We start from the raw sequence: 22,860 nt of genomic DNA, 5'->3' as shown, positions 1-22,860 counted from the left end.
TGACAGATAAGTACCTACACCTAACCTACTTCCAGATGACCTAGAAGGATGAAATTTGGAATCCAGCTCGGTTATTATGTGTAAGCGTAGGAAAAAATCTAAAAATAAAAAAAAGTTAAAAAATAGGGGGGGTCCCCATACAAAAAAATATTTTTTTATTGTAGCGTTGGAACCGTTACCAGAGATGTGAAAAATACTTTATAAAAAGTATTTAAATACAAAATACAAATACTTCCTTGATAATACTATTTCAAATGCAAAATACAAAATAGTTTTTGAATTTGTATTTAAATACAAAATACGAAATAGGTATTTTCAAAATACTTTTTCAAAATACAAATACTTTGCGATAAAAGGTACTCTGAGTAGTGAATACTTACCTAGTCTGAATTAAAAAGTATTACTCGGAATTTCCGACTCTTTATTTTTTGAAATCAATCCTCCATCTAAAGTGCAAATTTCTAGTTGTTTGCTCATATTAACCGGTAGGATGTAGGTATAGATGATGGTTTTTGACGGCCAACTTTTAAAGCATTAATTTGTAATGTTTTACAGCTAGTATAATGCCTCTCATTAGTGTGAGGAAAACGTCTCGTTTGTGTTTCACTTCACCAGGGCAGAAAAGTACGTTTGTTCTCCTCTCGTGCCTTGAAACCCTCGCAACACTCAAGATTCCACTTTTTTAACCACTCGCTACGCTTGTGGTCATGTGCGACGTTACTAAACAGATTCAACAGTTCCATGTTCTACATTACCTACCTACTATAAAGTATTTTGTATTTTGAAAATAGAAAATAGGTATCAAAAACTATTTCAAATAAAATACAAAATACTTTTCTTCAAAAGGTATTTAAATACAAAATACACAATAGGTATTTTGCATTTTGTATTTGCATTTTAAATACAAGTATTTCAAATAAGTCACATCTCTGACCGTTACAAGCAGATATTTGAAACTATGTATTATTATATTTGCTTTATTAAAATAAAGTTTAGTCAAAAAAGAAGTGGTGTCCCCATACAAAAAACTTGTAATACGCTCTAAACGACCGGCCAACGGTGTGTCGTCGGCGGCGCGCGGCACCACATAATTATACAAAGAACAGAAGTAAAAACCATACAGCGGAAACACAAGAAAAAACATTAAATCTCAATACCTGCCTAGTTTTCTTTACAAAAAGTATTGATATCCCACCAAAAACATAAATGTAAAAAAGGAGAGCCAAGTTCAATACAAAAATTATGCTTGGCTGTGGGGCTCGCCGCAAAAAGAATGGAGATCTAAATGAGTGCCACTGCCAAGTTCTATGCAAAATCCAAATATGTATTTATAGGAACAAAATAACATTATAAACAAGTATTAAACTCTATTTCTTTGCTTTATTGGATACCTATAACAATTGCTGTTATTTAAAAAAATGTGAGATCTTAAAGTAGGTTAGATTTGGCTTGGCCAGGTTTTATCAGAATTACAATATATATAAAATGATTGATATAATGAAAACTGGCCAAGTCAAATCTAACCTGCTTTAAGATCTCACATTTTTTTAAATAACAGCAATTGTTATAGGTATCCAATAAAGCAAAGAAATAGAGTTTAATACTTGTTTATAATGTTATTTTGTTCCTATAAATACATATTTGGATTTTGCATAGAACTTGGCAGTGGCACTCATTTAGATCTCCATTCTTTTTGCGGCGAGCCCCACAGCCAAGCATAATTTTTGTATTGAACTTGGCTCTCCTTTTTTACATTTATGTTTTTGGTGGGTTCATTCTTACATTGTGACATAAAAATGATATCTAAATGATGTTAGTCGCCCGTGCGTCTCGCTCGCGCCGATACATGTACGGACGACTACGAACGAAATGCACGCGTGACTGAAAGCATTTAGATTTAATTTGGATGTCACAATGTTAATTTGAATTGAGCTCGTAATGAATTACATCACATCTCGTTACTATGTCAGTTTTTGTGATAAAGAATGATTGTTCGATTATTAAATTACTTATATTAATCTAAATTGAAGGTGACCGAAGAGCTGGCGGCTACCTCGCACAACGTATCAGAATTGCGATACAGCCAGGAAATACCGCCAGCATCCTTGGTAAATGTACCAAGGCAATGCCCTTGGGGCCTATTTTAGATTTAAGCTAGTTATTAATTTCTTTCAGTAATACCATCACTGTATACTTATAGCTTGTTTGTAAAATAAATGATGTTTATACTTGAAGGTTCGTATGCAAATGTCTGAAGTTCATCTAACTATGACAGAGAAAACTACCCACCTCCCACCTCCTTTCGATTAATACCTACAGCGATTAGCGATTTGACTCACGTTACTTTACCGTAAGGTACAAGTACAAGTTTAAGTTAACCATCTGGCTAGTTTTGCGATATGACGAGGTCGTGACCAAACGCCTAAATTTTGCCACTCTTCACCATGCATAAAGAAACAACTATTTATCAGTGACATCAGCACCTCTAGCACAACTGGCCGCGACAGGCGCGAGAAGTGACAGATCGGCGCGACTTGGCGGCTTGTCGCGTGTTGGCAGCACAATTCACGCGCGAGAGCCGCGACAAACTCGCGATCAGGTGTCACTGTCAGAAAATGACAACGATCGCGACTTTGAACTAAAATCCGTAGCACAACTGCCTATTTAGAGACAAAATATTCTCTCGTCTTTATGTCAATCCGCGAGTCGAAGTCTACGCGACTTTATAACGCGACTCGCTCTCGCGGGTGGTTTGCTTGTACTTTTTTAACTAAACTCATGATAATTATAACTTAAAAACAAGTTTCATATATTATGTAATAATATAATTTGTATAATTACTTATTGCCCTAAGGAATAAGGAAGTGTGGAACAATCACTAAATGCGCTTTACTCACTCTTATATCGATGATTATGCACGGTGATACCTACAAGTACCACAACACACCCATCATGTTTACAACTTTAATTTCAAACAGCTAGCTTGTAGGTACTCAATTAAGTAAATAGCTACATATAATTTCAATTCATGTTCGTAAGTTTATAAAAGTAATCCTAAGACTTCCTTATACAAAACTTTCATCAACCTAACAACGGAGCCCGCTTGCTTGTACATATACGAAGCCGATGAGGTGGGTAGGTACAAATGTTCAAAACAAACTATCCAACTTATTAAGTAAGCCTTAGTCTTAGTAGTAATATTTAGGATCACGGTTAGATGTCTAATTTCAACAATCTCTTACTATTTAGGTACCGTTTGGAACCTTCCTCGACTTCAACAAAAAATACCTACATGTGGCCTGTGCCCGCAGCATCGTACTGTAACAGAATGATGTAATACGTGGCTATAACAGGATCATGTCCGGCTCAAAATCATGCTTTGTATGAAATATTATCAGTCATCACCCACTAAACCATTCCATCCCCTGCCAACACCATACCGTGACGTGACTGGACCGAGCCGACCAACAATATTTTGAAGGAGTCGTTACGCTCATGTCATAGTCTGCGTAGTATAGGTACGGTTATCATATGGTCTACCATATTGAAACTCCTCTAGATCATACCCGTGTTCTAGATGTTTCTCTTCATGTTTGACAGGGCCTGATACGATCATGCTATGATACGTTGTTGTCAGCATTAGGTATGAAGTAGGCCTTGGGGAGCTAATCATGGCTTCTAGGAGTTCTAGGTACCTACCTACTTTATTTTTGTTTCTTTTCAGGTAAAAATACAGGAGAGAAAAAAAAAACAATATTTAAATTAATAGTATATTGCTTTGCCTTATATATTCTTGCAATATTCGACTTCTTATTATTAAACCTAATATATATTAACATCTAGAACCACAATAGAGAAATTGTAAGAATCTTCTTTATTACCCTTGAAAAGTATTTTCTCTCTTCCTTTTTCTTCGACATGCGGCGTAATTAAATATCACCCTGGAAAGAAAATTGGTTTGTATTGTAAACAAAATAATAAAATATGGTCATGACTTCATCGAGGACTATGAAATAAGCTTATGAAATCAATTTGTCAAATCATAAACAGTTACACAGTACACACACATGCCATCCATTATTGGCACAAGAAAAACTATATGAAACTTATTTGAGAGTTACTGCGGCAGCTTAGATAGGTATGCCATAACCATTAGGGTTATTATTAATAGTTCACTTCCTCGGTGGTGTTCTTAAAGCTAAGAAAGCGCTTCTCAGATCTTAGTTAATTTAGAAAAGGGGACAGCTCCGCGTTTGAAACCTACAAGCTTGCCTAGTGTGTTTCTTTTCCTGACTCGCCACTTCGGGTCCCGTTGGCACTTTCCTGTTAACAATATTTTCCTTTGGGTGCTGGGATATCAATCGTGTCTAGGAACTCTAGGATAATGCTGAACTTATTCTGAAAAAAAAAACACTATTTACAACAGGAATATGAGAACAAAACCAATAATAGCAATTCCATTAATTATAGTTAGTTACAAAAATATTTTATTTCAAAAGTTTATTAAACAGACATTTTTAAACAATATATATTTTAAGGAATATTATCAATATTAAGTATACAAGGCTCTATTACTTACATTTTTTTCATATTTTTCCCGTAATTAAATGTTGACAAAATTTGGAAGTTCCTTGAATTTGACAGGAAAAACTTAACCATCGACAAAAAACCAGATTTTTTACCACCAAAGAACGAATGATTTAGCGCATCCCTGGTTTCCGATTCAGTGTTGCCACTTGCAAATATCGATTTGTTTAGACTTTGATTTCGCCGGGTAACACTGACGAGTCGCGCCGCGACTTTGAGTTCTCTACGCGGCTGTTGCAGTCGCGGGTACAAGTTATGCTACGGAAATCGACAGATTTGACAGCCGCGGGAATGGCGACTCGAGTCGCGGTCTAAGTCGCGGATGCAAGATGTGCTAGAGGTGCTGAAAAATAGTTCGGTAGTTCTTGAAATTAGAAAAATATTTCGGTAGATCTGGGTAATTTTAATTTTTTTTTTGTAATAGGTAGGTATAGGTATCTCAATAATAGAAAAAAGTATCCTAATTAAGTGTTTTTCCTAGCTATCAGAAAGTCAAAATTTGTTTTTTTTACAGGCCTGCCGGTAATATAGTTCTGCAACTTGGACAACGGAAGAATATGGCCAACACCTCTCACGTTGAACAATTTAGCTCTTAACAATGTATCAGGCGCTGACATTTTCAAATATAAAAAGTTGTTTTCAAATATAAACTGAAATATTTAGATATCACGTAATGAAAAGGTTTTGGCAAAAATTTCATTTTTGGTACAAGATTTTATCGCTGACTGTACTTTTCTTTCCACAGGCAACTAAAACTCATCGAGACAATACTTACTAAAAACCCCAAACACAATTAGGTTTCGCTGTTTTATCACAGAGTTCCTATGGCCACCTCCGGTCTCCATCATCAGATCAGCTCGATGATACCATGATATTGCATTGTCACCCGACTTACGTATGTATGCAAAATTTCAGCTCAATCGGAAACCGGGAAGTGGATCAAATTTAACTTGCAAGATTTGATTACAGACCGACAACGGGACAGGAGAAAGTAAATAAAAGCTTGTAATAATGAGCAAGCTCTCCAGTGGCCGAGACCGGGGGCGTATTCTGATTGTAACAACAGGTTTTGAATTTAATCAGGATTTGTTATGGATTATGGATATCTGTCAGAATCATTTGTTGTGATACTGACAGATCTTAACCATAACAACTACAGATCATTACAAATTAGCTTAAAATGAACATAAAGTTTCGACGTATTACAGTGTAATATTTATTATAAAATAAGAATATACCTGTATTATGTTGGCCTACTGTAAAAATAAATTAAGTAAATAATAAACCTCAGTTATAGCTTCGCGCAAGCCATGTAAAATAATCATAAAACGTTTCAATGTAATTTCATTCCCAAGTTAAGCTTCAACTTAACTAAGTGTGAACTTCAAGTGAGAAGTGTCCAAATTCACCGCTTAGATCTTGGTTTCTCAGTTACCGCAACTTCGAGATGGGACTCCGCTAACTCCCGCCTAACTTATGTACCCGCTGTAGGTGTTGCTTCATTAATCTATGGGCTTATACATTTAAGCCTATACGTTTAATCTATTATTTCCCTATTTGGATTTAGGTACATATGAGGCTTTCTTGTTACCATACTCTATAACAAGAGATAAATTATAGGTATGTTTCTCATACTGATCGAACCTTACTATGGAGTCATCCCCGAAATCGCGAAAAAGATATAGCTGTTTCATACATTTCAGCGAATCATATTGTGAATTTTTCTTTGGAACAGCTGATTTTTTTGCCCATAAAATCTGTTTAGTGTGACGTTCATATTCGCCCATCGAAGTAGGTATGATCAGACATAACAATATCATCTTGTATATTGGTTCTGGAAACTAAACATCTACTACTTAGTAACTATTTATGTATATCTTATAGAGGCTCACAAAGGCAACAACATATCATACTTGGTTCAATCGTTTCTCTTTTATTTCGCTTGTAGTTGCGGTAAGTAAAATACTCCTATAATTTGTTGTGTTGCAGAAGTAATAATTTTAAATATTTAGCATAACTGGGTGTCAGTCAAGTCACCCAGATATTATACTGGAAGAATGAATACTTACATTACTTACACCTCAAACTTCTATGAAATTATGACGTATAAATAACACTTGCACTGCATGGGCTATCAAAATTGCTGCAGACTTTTCTTGGTCTAACTCTAGGTACTTAAATTCTGAAACAGATTATGACGTTACCACTTCAGACAAGTGCCATTTACCTAGTGCCCATTCATCTTTGTTTGACGTCACTAGACATACATATTTTCGTTCATTGTCTTCTTTTATTTCATGATATTTAATTAATTGTCTCAGAGTTTTCAAGAACATCCCAAGGTTTGTTTGTACTGAGTTATATGAGTCATCGGCCATTTGTTCAAACAATAAAATACCATGGTTTAGTGCGTATTAACACGTTATATTTATTGATACATTTTTATTATGAAAACCTAAATTTAACACTAAAATATGGACTTGTTTAAAAAGTCATTTGTTACAAGGAAAATTTATACAAAAGTCAACAAAATTGCTGTTCATATAGACGAACCATTTGAATAAGTCAAAGCTAGCAGCAAAAGTTGCAGCTTTCGGGAGTGACTGCAAAACAACTGTTTTTTTTATCTGCAATGCTTCAAGAAGTCTCTTAATTAAAAAATATTACAACCTGATATTAAGATGACAGTTTAATCCCATTTTTACTACATGAGCGATTTTAGGTGGGTTTGAGTAACAAGTTAATATAAGAACACAGATGTAACACAGTTGCTAACTGACATTGCAATCATTATTATCTACTTACACCATCTGACAATTAATAAAAATATTTTTTAACTGTCACAGCTAAAAAAATAGCTTGATTTTAAATTAGAAAACTACGACTATTTATTTATATAAAAATTCGTTACACTGGACGGAATTAGACAAGATTTAAAAGTAATAACATTAGTAAAGCTATATATGACTTTTTACACGACACAGCTTACATACATACAGTTAACAGTTTTAATAATATAGTTAACGTCGCTGATTAGAACTTAACGAAAGCGTTTATAGACTCAGTCTGCGTTTGACTTTTCAATTCGTAAATAAAATGGCATGCATGAAATTTCCATAAATGTTTCTAATAATCTCTAATTTTCTCCATTACTCTGTAGTTACTTCTCCTCCGCTCGGTTGTATAACCATTCTTAGATTCATATCCCACCGGAGAAGATCGTATGCCATTCTCGATGTACTTGACGTTCGACAAAGGTTCGCCTTTGTAACCGCGGCTCTTCGTTACCGAGTTCAGTTCCCGTGATTCGATAATCTCTTTTGACCGACCGTCTCTTGAAGGTACAATTTTCTTACTTACTGTTTCTACTGTGTCTGTGATACTAGGTCGCTCAGGGTCGCCTGTACGCGTCGTATACCTGTAAGTTTCCGAATAGTTATCACTGCTGTTACTGCCCCGGCGAATGGCTGGGGACTTCAAACGCGTTTCCAAACGGGATACGAACGGACTTGTTTCTCTGTTCAATGACTCTGTTTTATACACAGGTATTTTACGCTCTTCGGATATTCTATCCTTATAATGTGGTGAAGGAGTATAACGAGATGATAGTCTGCTGCCATCGGACTCATCCTCTGCGTGCAATGTCTGGTATAAATCTGGTGCCCGCTCCCGGAGTCCTTTGAGGAATATCTTCTTTTTGTCCATCTCGTCGTACGATTTAGAGTATCCGTTGGTGTGTCCATTAGAAATTGGAGTGGTTTTGCCATAGCGAGCACCGAATAGACCATCCCGTCTACGTTCTGTTTCACGAGACACTGCATCAGCAAGATCACGCTGACTTCTGTTGATAATTGACACGATACCAGGACTCTTGAGTTGTTCAGGAGTTTCATCTAGCCGACTGAGGTGGGGATTAGATTTATACATGGTTGAGTAGTTTCGGCTCATTCCAGATACGTAGCGTGGGTGGGTCTCCTGTTCAGGAGCGCCCATAGCAAAACTCTTGCTCCTGTTTAACGCCTTGTAGGCCCGAGCCGGTTTAGCTGGACCTGGCGGATAACCGTTGACCTTGACGTCCGGTGAGGTTGTCACGTGAGAGACGTTGACTGCGCTATTGGACCTCTTGCTCGGCGTCAATCGATGCCAGTACTTGTTAGAACTGGGCTTTTCGGCGGATTTCTCCTTGCGGTCGTGTAGCTTGCGTGGCAGCGTCTGAGCGCTGCGCGAGTAATCTTCCTCGGGCTCGCTGTTCGGATTCAATCGACTAGTTGAATGACTGAATCGACCCAACGTGTTCGAGAATTGGACTCTGAAAAAACACAAGTTGCTCTATAAATCATTTGCTTTTTGCAAGCGTAAACCTTACAAAGACTAAGTTGTTTGTTGACAAGAGGTTCTCAGCCCACGTACGATGTTTATTATCTCTCCTGTGTCGCAAAAACTCGCATACTAATAATTGGATTTAATGGGGAATCTCCACCTACGCGCCTAACGACCGTTCTTTGTTTAGATACGTACTTGGCTCAACACCGGTGTCGTTTAGCGTTGGTACCTACGCCCGTATTTGACCCAAAACAATTTACCATGCCGTCACGTACATACCTTCAACTATACAACTTGATTGCAAATATTAGGACCCATTAACGTAGTAAACGTGAACTTCCATTGTGCAGGTAGGTATACAAAGCTGAGATAACCCGGTAATAAATAAGCTACACTAAATTGAATAGCGCGTAGTATTGTATGTTATTCAGTATTTATATAAAGTTAACCGCTGCGCCGCACGTTGCATGATACAAATCACGTGTAGTTTGAATAATTGCATTGCAAACGACCACGTACTCTGTGTGTGTGTAGGTCTGTCGGAAAATTTTATTGGTATCGTTAACACTAATTTGATAAATATAGGTACTATGTTCAGTATATCTATGTATATCTGTATGAGCTTTGATGGCAGTACCTGAGTGAGCTTTACATTATGCAACTGCATTTACTTTTGTTCCTCGTTTTTAGGTTTCTGAAGATTAATATACTTGTTTGACTATATATAGGAATAGGAATGGATATAGGAAATATTTTAGGTACGTACCTAATTGTAATGTAAATTCAGAATACTTTATAAACAATTTCTAGATTACAACTTTTAAATTGATATGACAGGTGCAGTCAACCGATTGAATTCCAATCAATTATTTTATATTCCGCAAAGATAATTGTAGCAAACTAATTTGCATGCGGTCAACCCACACCTATACAGGTACCTACAGCTGTTGTTTACTGCGTACATTTCCTAGGTGTGAGTAAGATTGTCACCGATATTACGCCTTTAAATCGTTCTTAAGAAACCGCCTGAAGCAAGCAAGAGTGAGTCAGCGATCGTCAACTAAATAAGGGTTTCTTAGTAAATAAAATGCTCATTTGCCCTTACTTGGCGATCCACGGACGCGTATCGAAAAGGTAAGATATGCCGGAACGCCGCTGATTGAAATGACGCCGCGGTTTGATTGATTCAGAAGGTTGTGCAATAATAATGGCGCTTGGATATATTTAATATCATTTCTGCCTTTGTTCTTGATGACGGATTAGATGGAATAAGTTGACCATGACGATTTGTGTAAGTATTAAGTAATTTGAAGTGTATTATGGTCTTATAAAACATCAACATTATAGACAATCCTACCGAATACTTAAGCGAAATAATATTTGACGAAACATTTCCATACTAAATTTCTTGAAAATCGGTTCTGGGGTTTAAGCAGAGGAAACTGACAGACAAAGTAAGAAACCGCATTACTTTCCATTTTACAAAATTGGCCCCTGCCAATTTAAAATAGTAAAATAGTAACCAACAGTGAGTAGTATAGGTTTTAAAATCACATTTTATTTTAAACACAAAATATTAAATTAAAGAATATCATTATTCACAGTCAAAATGTCAGCTTCCTCAGAAAACAATCGAAGCTCGAATACTAATAATTAGTATGCATTTTGGTCAGCGTCTGTTGCACAATCTTTAAAAGATCCTTAGAAAGTTAGCAAATTCCCTTTTTCGGTGCGAACAAACGTAATACACAGTCTAGTTTTAAATTTGCACAGACAATGTTTCTAAAGGAATACGCCTGGTTACTCTAAATTGGCTAAAGAGACTTGAGGTTTCTTAGACGTTATGACATTTGCTTTATATAACAAATTCAATAAGCTTTGCAGTCTGAGATACACTGTAAATGTGAAGACAAACTAACTTGTTAAAGTTTTGAGACTAGAATATTTTGTTATAAATATGTTGACTGGATTTTTTCATGTAGGCGTATCTATGAATTAAATTATTTTTCACCACACCAGCTCGGAAAGACTTACTTCAAAAACTGATAGCAAAGTTGCATTTTATTCACATGTGAGGCAAAGTAATCAAATGCAAATATTGAGTTGTTTTCTTATGTTTGCTGGTAGAATTGGGTTTTAAATGATGATTTTGGATGATAAATATTTAATAACATTCATTTGGATTTGATTTGGTTTGATTTTGTTTGATATTTTACATTTAATATTTGCTTCGAGTTGGTGTGGTGAAAAATTTTGTGTTTCACTCGGGGGCAAATTTTGTTTAACCCTCGTGCTTTGAAACCCTCGCAACGCTCAAGATTCCATTTTCGAACCACTCGCTACGCTCGTGGTTCAATTTTGGAATCTTTCGCTTGCTCGGGTATCAATATTAGCACGAGCGGTTAAACAACAACTTTGCCCCCTTGTAAAACAAATAACTATTTTTATCTACTACTACCACATATACTACCATAGTACATAAATAATTCTAATGAAATACAAACTAGTTATTCAGCTATTATTGCTCGAAATTTGCTATATGTTTAATATCTTTAAGACTGGCTTGAGCCCAAAACTCCACATTAGGCATTGATGATATTTTATGCTTTGATTTGCTGGTGATATTTGGATATAACCTGCTATTCTATTAGTTGGGCCCTAAAATTCGCCATAAATGTATTCTAATGCGAAACATAAAGGCATCATAATTGAAGCAGCGTCGTGGGCGGAGATATCGATAGGCGTCCGGACAAGCTTCTATTTAAGATTTAATTGAAGGTTTGTTTGAATATCATAGCTTTGATGCTATCATAATCATAAATGAAGATCTCTTTGCTTATAACTATAAGGTAAATTATAAACTCGTGCTTTGTTTTCTATATGAATGTGTGGGTGTGGACTTACCGATCTCTGTGGTCACGGCTGTCGTTGTTGGCGGCGCGTCTCGGACTGCCCTCGTACTTGTGCTCGCGGCCGTAGATGCTGGGCGCGAAGGGGTCCTCGCCGAGGTAGTACCGGTGCGGCGGCGCGGCGGGGGGCGCCAACTCTCCGCCGTACTGCCGATATGTCCGCGAGGAGTGCTCCGGCGACGGCGTGCGTGAGTTGCGCCACCGCGCGCGTCTCTCTGCGGACGCCGATCGGATCTTCCCAACTAACTTCCTAATCGAGTTGCCGATCGCCGACCCGACTGATTTCCGCGCCGGCGAGGGACGGCGGCTATTCTCCGCAAAACGCGTCTTTTGATTCTGCTTGCGCTCGTCTCGCTCCCGCCGCCTGGGAGGGGTGCGATCCCTGTCGGAACTTCCGCGCCGTTCCCTTGGCGGGGAGTAATCCGGCGGCGGCTCTGTGGTTCCTTCCTCACGGCTGTCGCGCGACCTTCCTGAATTTTCATTGCGGGATGAACTTCTATAGCCACTATCGTAGCGATTTTCTTCGGAAAGTCGCTGCTGCTGTTTCAAGTGCCGTTTCCTTTCAGGGGCGACCGGCGGCCGGTAATCATCTTCGACGGATGGTTCGCGGTATGCGCGGTCGACTTCTAAAGGACGGAACGGCGAGCCGCGCGGCGGACTGTGCATGGTCGACGACGATACGTAGGCGGAGTCGTCGCGCGAGGGCGGATGACGGCGGCCGATAGGCGATGTCCTTCCTTGGGGCAAGTCTCGCTTCCCGTACACATGTCTCGGAGAAGATCCGTTTAACTGATCATCACTAGTATAAGAGCGCACTGCCGGTGGAGAAGGGGATGAACTGCGGGGCTCAGGCATTATAGGTTTACTGGCCCGCCGTTGTGACCAATCTGCTACACCCTTGAAGTATCCTCCGGTTCTATTCACTACCGGGGCTGGCCTTTCGTCTGAAGGCGTCGATGACTTAGTTTTCCTCAAAACTCGGTCACCGTACACGGGTGGTGGGGGTACAGCGGTTTTTCCGTAATATTCCTCTTCATCTGCTTTCTTTACGTAGTAGGGATCGGGTCGCCGACCTATTTCTTCGGCAATAGAGTCATGCGAGGACCTCGATTCACTTCCGAAATGGCTTTCAAGCCACTTGGATGTTTCCTTTTTGCGTGTTTCTTCCTCAACATCGAAGTCCAGGGGGCGTTTGTAGTCCTTGTCGTGTTCTGAAAACAAAGATCGCGGTGAGTGATCACAGGCAGTGAGATCGAGAGTGGGTGCGCGACGCGGGCGCTCGCGCACGGTGTCGCGGCAGAATGCCCGCTTAACCGCATCCTCATACATGCTAGCCATGGCGTAATCGTTCAGCCAATATATTTGCCAAACTTGTGAAGGTCAATGCGATGCAAAGACTTTACCTAAGAGGTATGAGACAGTACTGGTAAGTTATTCACTGAATAATAATTTCTGGGTCACTATTTGTTTTGTGTTTACAGTGTTATGTAACAGTATACCGTGACAAGACGCGTACGGTGTAATGTGAAAAAGACGTGTAATATGTACAGTGAAATGAAAGGTGTCATGAACTCATGAATAACGAATAACCGACATTATTCACAACTTAATTAATAAATACTAAAAGAAACGGAGCACTTCATTTTTTCATTATAATGACATGTTTAAGATAATTCTGAAATAAAATATCGTGTAATTAATATGCATGTATATTTATTTCTTTATTTTCAGCTTTACTGCACATCAAAAAAAAGTACAACTGGCGGACTAAATGCCAGTCAACCATAGGGCCAAACAGAAAAATGACAATGTGTAATGTATATTATACGAATGGGACAAAGTGAGAATAATTTCTGTCGTATCCAAATTCTAATAGATAATTCTACCACAATCATCTACAAAACCTACCTACCTATATAATGATTACAAATTGGTCTCAATCTAATCTAGGTTCTTTGACGGCTAAACATACTTACATGTAGGCACATTTTGACACTGAAGTGCGAGTTAAGTACAATTTGAGAAGTCTAGAAATAGGCGCCACTGAAATGTATCTCTCATTAAACTTCACCATAAGCCGTTACGGGTTAACGCCTATTAAATAAAACTGTCACTTGGCATTTTAAGAGATAGCCGACTAAATAAGTGTAGGTTCTAAAGTGACTGTCGTCGCAATAGTTTTTAATTGACAATTTTGCTGAGAAAAAACTCATAGAATCACTTTAAATATGTCTAATAAAGGGCAATATCAATAATCATTAGCACTAGCAACAGCAATTATACTATTATTGGCAACAGTGATTATTTCTAGCATGATAAATATATGTAGACCGGAGATTACACACACCGGTTTATAACATCAGTTTCACTATTTGAAAGAAATTACCAAATGAATTGGTATTTTATGAAGTAGTATTTCAACCTCTTGGCATATAAATTGGTGTGATAAGCGACGATTAGTGAATGTGAAGTTTTGTCACTTGTACAAGGTTAACATTTTCGTTTTTCGCTTCTCAAGTATATTTCCTCACTGGTTCTGTGCAATAAAAATTACTTTTATTAATGTAGCCATCGAAACAAAAACAAAACACGTTTCAATTACCTTTAAATTTATCGTTTAATCAAAACATCGATGCAAATAAAGTAAAATCTCGCACGTGACCTCAGTGTGCCACCATGACCATAACGGCTTAAGTGGGTTGTTTTGCAAATGTTTATATGCTTTTTGGCTTATACTGGAAGTTGCGTAGGCCCAATGACTTGCCTTATGCGGCCAGCAGATGTACAAGTGGTTTAAATGCCCACTTTGGTCCTCGCCGACCCTTGTCATTTTATGCGCAGTACGTAATTATGTGAAACAATGCATTTTCACTGCTTGGAGAAGGAGAAATCCTGTGAGAGAAAGCAAACAGTAGGTAAATATGTAAATGAGTAAAGCCTCTGCCACTGAAAAGCTAAGAAATTACTTTAAATACCTATAACGAGTTTTCTGGTTTTTTGTTAGTTTTATTAGTTATGTTGTGTTTAGTAGAGTAATATGATCTCCACTTGTTTAATGCTTATATTATAAGGCAATATTGCGTTACGATTTCTAAATAGGTACTTATAAGTAGATCCATATCTTTTGCGATCAGTCAGTTACTTTTAATCGATTGCACACCTTCTAATTAACAAAATGACATCTCAATCAAACCAGATTGGCTACTCGTGTTCATCAAGCAACAGTTTTCAGTGTTGCAACTGTTAGGCAGATTAGAAAAGCAAATATTGACGTACCCACTCTACAATCGAGGATTGTTTGCATAGTCAACATCATGTGTGTACATTTTTGTCCTTCATTCCCTTCGCTGTACGGCTTTAAAGTTTAGATTTTCTATAGATAACCTACACTGTATCTACAAGAACAATAAATATCATTATAAAAAAAAAATTGTTTCCAGTCCTTGCTGTCTACTACCCATGTCAACGTTATTTGTGTCATATTTATTTGTATATTTAACAATAATAATTATACAGTGATTTCACGATAAGCACCTTTTATCGGACCTGTGTAATAATATAATAAAAGCGAAAGCAAACGCAAGATAATATTTTATCAAAATTATTTTAACAAACGCTCCCACTTGTCAAAAACGCCTTTGTTATACCAATAGGTATCATTTATAATACTTTTATAATATTACACAATAATAGTACATACAATTTTATTACATTCCCTTAATTTAATTTTGCCTCGTTACACATAACAGCCGCAAGTGGCCGCAACAACTATTGAATAACCACTTTTAATTCGGAATTTATTAATTGCGAGGATATGGTAAAAAATTATGCCTAGTTTTTCTGTTGTTACGGTTGTTATGCGTTATGGAGCGAAATCGTCGTCAGCACTGCTGTCGTAAAGCGAATGTAGTAAAAAAAATTAACAAAGAACTGCACAAGCTATATAAACGTCATGACTAATACCTACACGCACAAGGAGCTGCATTGACTAGTTAAAATACATCTAATGGTTAACAACGTTTGTTTAATTTCCACCCACGGTCCACTTAATTAAACACCATACGCGTATCAATGCAATTACAGCCAGCAATAAACTACGAATTCTTGGAGCGTGTTAAATAAATATAAACATACTGCCAACGCATTTTGAAGCCAGTATGTTGCTACATATACATTATGTGTATTTTATTTGTTTATCATGCTGTAAGTACATTGAATTGATTTAATGTTGTCAAATCTCTGTATAATTTTATGCAAATTCCAACATTGAAATTACAATTTCATGTGATTTAAATATACATGGTGTGTCTGACGATGGGGCTTTAAATTCAGGGCTTGATTTTACTCGCTAAACTGAGCTACTTTTACCATGGCACCAACCCTAAAATCGGGGATTTTTTTTTGGCTTATTCATAATAAACGTCGACATCTAATCAGCCAACATGTATGAAAAAGTCAAAAAAAATTTCGGGATTTCGGGGTTGGTGCCATAATAAAAGTAGCTCAGTTTAGCGAGTAGAATCGAGCCCTGGATTTAAAGCCCCAAGGTCAGACACACCCTGTATAGCGCGGCCGACTATTATTCGTGGTACGTACTTAGTCCCATCTTGTAGCCAAATAGAATAACTACCATCAAAATGGAAGAAATAACCCAAATTCGAAGCTTTTGGGTAAATCCATGTATCCTATCTCGTAAGTAGCATCAAAATAAAATAAATTAATTAATATTTTTTTTCAAAAATCTTAAATTATATTAGGTACTTACATAAATTGTTTTATACTTATTTCATACTTTAACTCTTAAATAAAATGTGGAAATAAATATTAAAGTTTTTCCAGCATTTCCTATCTTTCACATTCTAGTAAACGTTTTGAAACTAAATTCTAGTGGACGGGTGCAAGCAAAAAGCTACTGTTGTCAGGTTTCGTTTGTGCCACGCGTTACATCAGATTCCGGCACGCATTCTTCTACACAACGCGACAAAGGCGACACTTTGCTCACTGAACTGACCATAGATAAACCGACTATCGAATTCGGTTGACTAATTAACAATGAAAGTAGAATCTCGCTTAAACGGGGAATAAAACTTAAACACTTTTAAAGCCATGCGTCCACCATATTTGCATTTGATTTATGGTCGACGGACGGGCTTTTTCATTTCAATTAAAGAGAAATAAAGTTGCGCAGTGTTTAAATGAATATCCGGAAACATGAATTAACTTTGCTAGTTGATAATACATATTAAAATGTGCAAAATATTTAATACAAAAGAATTAAAATAAAGTAGGTATTTTATTTTTTTTGAGTTTTGTTAGTGAACGACAGTAACTCTTATTCTTATTTGAAACGTTTTCATTTCAATGAGATAAGTGTCAATAAAATTTCACAGTAATCATATAATTTAACAATTACTATTATAATGAATATATGTGCCTCTACAACAATCTACATGGGACCAATAGAAGAAAATATTGATCGTGCAAGGATAAATATGACCTACTTATATGTTTATGTTTATTAAATAAAACTGTTAATGAGAGACAAGTCCTCATACTTTAAGCTTAAGAATATCCTTGTCATCCCGTATTCGCTCGTCAAAATTAAAGGCAACATAATATTAATTCAACTATGTTACATCAATAAATATACAGTACGAGTAGGTACCCATGTATGTATTACGACAGTAACTGTAACAATAAATAAATTGCTACATCATTGTTATACGCTACGTACCTATTCTTCGAGCAATGCTTAGAATTCTGGTCTTTCGGCTCGATTCGGAAAATGAATTAGATTTCTACTAGACTTCAACAAGTTAAGATATGGATAATTTAAAGATATTTGTAAGATAGATATGTCAAATTTGACGTTTCCGCGATTCTGGAGGTCCTCTTGAACGATTTCGACAAGCTATGACTTAGATATCCAAGTCACATCTCGTCGATATCTAATGTAGATCTAGTTGATCTCTAAACCGTCTCTAGATCTTGTGATTATCTCGAAATCCGAATAGGCCTGTATCTCTAACGCCTCTGTCGTATGCAAAACTCACAATTCATCATCATCATCATCATCATCATCAGGCTATATTAGTCCACTGCTGGACATAGCCCTCCCCTAAAGAGCGCCATAGCGCCCTGTCTTCAGCTTGCCGCATCCAGCATCTGCCTGCAGTCTTTCGCAGATCGTCATCCCACCTGGCCGAAGGGCGTCCTACACTACGTTTGCCGAGTCGCGGTCTCCACTCAAGAACACGTTTCCCCCAGCGGTTGTCGGTTCTTCGTGCGATATGGCCAAGCCCACTGCCACTTCAGCTTGCTAATTCTTTGAGCTATGTCGATAACTTTGGTTCTCTGTCGAATGTATTCGTTACGAATCTTATCCTTCAGAGAAACTCCGAGCATAGCTCTCTCCATAGCTCGCTGAGCGACTTTGAACTGGTGGACCAACCCTACCGTGAGTGTCCATGTCTCGGCTCCGTAGGTCATGACGGGTAGGACGCACTGATTGAAAACTTTTGTTTTCAAGCATTGCGGTATGGATGACGAGAAGACTCGGCGTAGTTTCCCAAACGCTGCCCAGCCCAGCTGGATCCTCTGGATTGCTGTCCAAGCAATTCATCATACAAGTTAGCAATCAATCAAGTTGTTATACCACTTTGGTTAGAACGGAAACTGTCGCAGCAAGGTCGGAATATGTAACATTGCCTTAATAGGATGCACTTGCGTTCAGTACAGGCACAAGAGGCGGTAAGTACTTTAATCACTGTATCTACTAATAATGTGACATTCAATAGCGATATTATAACATTAACTAGCAATAGTCTCAGTCAATCTATCGATTTAAATTTTTTTCCGCGTAAAATGTATATACAATGAGATAGATGGAAACTTATTTAATAAGGTGCAGAGGGACAATTTCGACTGCGATGTAATTTTAACTAATCGAAATACCTTCCATGTTTTACATTATATGTCCAGATAGCGAAAACGATGTGTTGGGTGTGTGTTGTGTGTAACTCTAGTTAATAATGTATAACATGGAAGATATTTTGATTAATTGAAATTAACCCGTAGTCGAAATTGTGCAGGGGTGCAGCTTACTTGTTTTTCAAATAGTGTACCCACGTTTTATACATATTATAGATTTTTCAATAATGGATATGGAGCATTGACATGCCTTTCTGGTTCAGCGAAGTCTTAGTAATAGGGTCCCGTTTTACCCTTTGGGTACGGAACCCTAATAGGCTCAGCTTATATTTATTTATTATTATATTAGCAAGTTTGATGATATAAGTATTATTTAGTTATACGTACTTAATTACTTATTCCGTAAAACATTTTTGTGCGACATTAAATAAATAAAGTATGAAAAGCGGGTTGCTTTATAACTACAAAATATCGATTCAGGTTAACCTATTTCAATTTATAACATCGAGATCATATATTATAAATTGCTTGCAAGTAGTTACAATGTAGTTAGTTAAGGCAGTCTAACTGCAATATACATTGTAACTTAGTTACATACATGAATTACGTGATTGAATGAGCAGTAAAATCGCCCGTGTACAGACTTACCTTCGGTCCGAAGGTGACTTATTTAAGTTATTTAAACCAATTAGCCTCGTGACAGACTAACGCACAATGTGCAGACGCCACAGTGAATGAGTAGAGGCCGACGTTGGAGCGGCGGCCCTATCCGGCTAGGATGTCCGAGAAAAAAGCAACGCGGAAGTTTGAAGAAACTGAATTAAGGGCAATTACCTAGCCTAGTTGGTAGTGACCCTGCTTACGAAGCTGGGTCCTGGGTTCGAATCCTGGCAAGGACATTTATTCGTATCTTTATAAATCACGAATAGTTGTTGCTCAGTTATAGATAGGCTTGGGACTTTTGGCAGCATACCGTGGTTCAAGAATCTATGGTGTTTCTGGAATTATGGTTACACTAAAAGCAAATGTCGTGTCTTACAGGGACCTAAAGAACTTGGCCGAGAACCGCGACTGACTCATACTCTACCGACAAGAGCCATGCTCTTAAATTATGATAACAATGACGAAAATCTATGGAGACGCCATGATAAAAATATTTTAAAAGGAAATAAAATCAAAACTCAATTCATTAAAAATAGAGTCACAGTGTGAGACAGGCTACTAATTTCGAAGCGAGGAGTAGGTACTTACCTATGAAGACTGTAATACTAAAGAAGAAGTTAAATCTAACCATAGTGGCATAGACACCTAAATCCCAGACATGATCATGCAGAACATGTAGACATGTCTCACTACGGAAATTTTGCAAGTAAAGGGAAGGCGTTAGGCAAAAATAACCAAGTAACCATAAGTACATAAGTCAGTGCATCTTGAACATTGGCCATGTTCCGGCGGACGGCCATGATTACCGGCGTGGCACAGGAGTAACCGGATATCGGACGGACACGGTTGGTCGGTGGATGTAACCATGCTGGACGTACCATTACACTAGTGTAATTAAATTATTGTTAGCTATGTAAGGAATGGAGAAACTTGGGCCAGGTTAGAAAAGCATTTTATTAGATATCCGTGCGTACCTACTCGTATTAGGTATAGGTAGTAATGATCCGGTTTGCTAATGGCCCGGTATCCGCTAATTTTATTTTTATTTATACACGTGGCGCAATCAATGAAAATATTGTATGAACAAATCAAAATAAAGCAACCTTTCTCAATGGCAATGAAAATCGGTGACTTTTTATGCTACTAAAAACAAGCTAATTTTATCCACTATAATATATTAATGGTCTACAAGATTATGGCGTGGAGTTAAAATATTTCGATTTTTTCTGATTGTTTAAGATTATCGTTCGATTTACATTCTTGGATACAAATCCTCCATTCAAGGTCGACCACTGTGGTGGACAAATCGAGGCCTATTAACATAATGGTAAGCTGAGTATAGCCTAACGTTTAAGCAAATTTTTGTAAGGAGTACTAATTTGGGCACGCAAAAAAGCTGTCGGTGACACTTTAAATCAGATTTTTCATATTCGGATTGACCTTGGGCTGTTAAAGCGTGAATTTTACATATTTGGAATTGTCCAAATATTTCGATTTTAGGTGGGATGGTGAGGCGTGAACCGGAATATACGCACATTGGAAGAGGATTCGCACACTGTCCGGTATGCGAGCGAGACAGCGTAAGCGCATCAGCGTAATAACCGCGTAGGTCTTTACAGATTTTAAAATGAATAAGGGAAGTGAGAACTGAGACTATGACATTAAGTAATTAAAACATAGATAGGTAGCCTATAATTCCATTTGAATGATCGTATATACTTACCTATTTTGAAAAGCGCTGGTGGCCTAGCGGTGAGAGCGTGCGACTTTCAATCTGGAGGTCGCGGGTTCAAACCCCGGCTCGTACCAATGAGTTTTTCGGAACTTATGTACGAAATATCATTTGATATTTACCAGTCGCTTTTCGGTGAAGGAAAACATCGTGAGGAAACCGGACTAATTCCAATAAGACCTAGTTTACCCTCTGGGTTGGAAGGTCAGATGGCAGTCGCTTTCGTAAAAACTAGTGCCTACGTCAAATCATGGGATTAGTTGTCAAGCGGACCCCAGGCTCTCATGAGCCGTGGCGAAATGCCGGGATAACGCAAGGAAGAAGGTATATACCTATTTTGCCGGCTGACTCTGTAATAGAAATGAGCATCACGTTCTATAGGCAGGCCCTTGTCTCGTTAACTACATTACAATGAATTCGGGAAGGTTAAATGTCGTATGCCCGCAATAGATTACGGACGTCCCGAACCCACTAATCACTTGTAAAATTAACCGCCTATACAGAGAGGCACTGAGGTACGGGCCTTTATCAAGTACCTACTCATTTATCACGGCAAGTAAAGTAATGTAAGTACGTAAGTAGTTGCTTAAATAATTTAAGCATTATTGAAATGAGTCTTGCCTATAAAAAGTGCAAATTAATATTAAGTGCCTACCTAATTGGTTCGGCTTATTTTTTTTGTTGTTAACAATAATTTAACAATTATATGCTCAACAAAGGCTTAACGTCTTAGGGCACTATGCCAGTCAATCAGGCTAGACAGAAAAAATAGTGTGCATGAAAATAGTCATACATAACACCTGTAAATCAACACAAGCCACAACGTAAATAATGCGTAATTACATAAGTGTAAGTACATAATATATTAAAATATGCTTACGATTTAAACTTGTTTGTAGTTGTATTTACTGAAGTCTAAATTCGGCTAGAAGGAATGGCAAGCGCTCGCTCAAAAGTTTATGAAACTTGTGAACCTAACTTTAAAGCCGTAAAAAAGCTATAAACCAACGTAAACTCGAATATATATTATGTAAGTCTACAATAAAGCAATATACGAACGCCCTACCCTGTATAACCGATACCCACGCTTAATGACTTCTAATCATGTTTTGTGCCATAAGCCATTTAAGGCAGTCGACAACTTTGGTTTATAACTCGGGGACCACTAGACTTTATTAGTAAGTATTAAAGGGTCTAATACTACTTAGGAATCTAATACACATACGCCATTTTGTGTCTAACATGGAGTACAAACCTGTAATTAACTCTTTAAGGTTTTGTCGTGTCTCGGTCAAGTCTATTAATATATTATGTGACTTATTATAGTAGCCTTGTAAGTAAATATCCGTCGCTTATCAGAATTAATGGGAAAATTACGACGATTTCAATCTTCGACTTTAAGTCGGCCTAATCTAAGCTAAGTTTGCACCACATTTTCAGCAACAATGTATGGAAAACACTGATTTAAACTTTCACGATTATTAAACATTATCAAACTGCACAACGGGACTTAATCGCGTATTTAAGTTTTAAGATTTACCTCCGACGTTTCGAGGACGGCGTTGTCCCCGTGGTCTCGGAGAAGACCGAGAAGGTCTTCTCCGAGACCACGGGGACAACGCCGTCCTCGAAACGTCGGAGGTAAATCTTAAAACTTAAATACGCGATTAAGTCCCGTTGTGCAGTTTGATAATGTATGGAAATACTACAATAAAC

General features: G+C 37.6%; 2 protein-coding genes and 1 long non-coding RNA gene across 4 annotated transcripts in view; 1 reads left to right on the top strand and 2 right to left on the bottom strand.

Moving 5' to 3' along the window:
• Nucleotides 1-22,860, top strand: part of LOC134670261 (UDP-glycosyltransferase UGT5-like) — a 225,299-nt gene that overhangs the window by 154,376 nt on the left and 48,063 nt on the right. The gene's annotated exons all lie outside the window — the stretch shown is intronic.
• LOC134669801 (uncharacterized) lies at nucleotides 2,999-4,632 on the bottom strand. The gene is made up of 3 exons (XR_010098981.1): nucleotides 4,580-4,632; nucleotides 4,265-4,398; nucleotides 2,999-3,941 (listed from the first exon to the last, which is right to left on the bottom strand). It is a non-coding gene; the product is annotated as an uncharacterized LOC134669801 (long non-coding RNA).
• The window catches only part of LOC134670254 (serine/arginine repetitive matrix protein 1-like), a 109,611-nt gene continuing 93,741 nt past the window's right edge, over nucleotides 6,991-22,860 (bottom strand). For both annotated transcript variants that reach the window (XM_063527992.1, XM_063527991.1), the window contains exons 10-11: nucleotides 11,815-13,030; nucleotides 6,991-8,896 (exon numbers count right to left, since the gene is read on the bottom strand). In XM_063527992.1, coding sequence (XP_063384062.1) covers nucleotides 7,714-8,896; nucleotides 11,815-13,030 — 2,399 coding nt within the window. In that variant the 3' untranslated portion in view covers nucleotides 6,991-7,713. The remainder of the gene's footprint in view (nucleotides 8,897-11,814; nucleotides 13,031-22,860) is intronic.

The sequence above is a fragment of the Cydia fagiglandana genome, chromosome 13 (assembly GCF_963556715.1).
Source record: "Cydia fagiglandana chromosome 13, ilCydFagi1.1, whole genome shotgun sequence".
Lineage (NCBI taxonomy): Eukaryota > Metazoa > Arthropoda > Insecta > Lepidoptera > Tortricidae > Cydia > Cydia fagiglandana.
The sequence above is the reverse complement of the archived record's forward strand: the minus strand, read 5'-3'. Positions and strand labels throughout refer to the sequence as shown.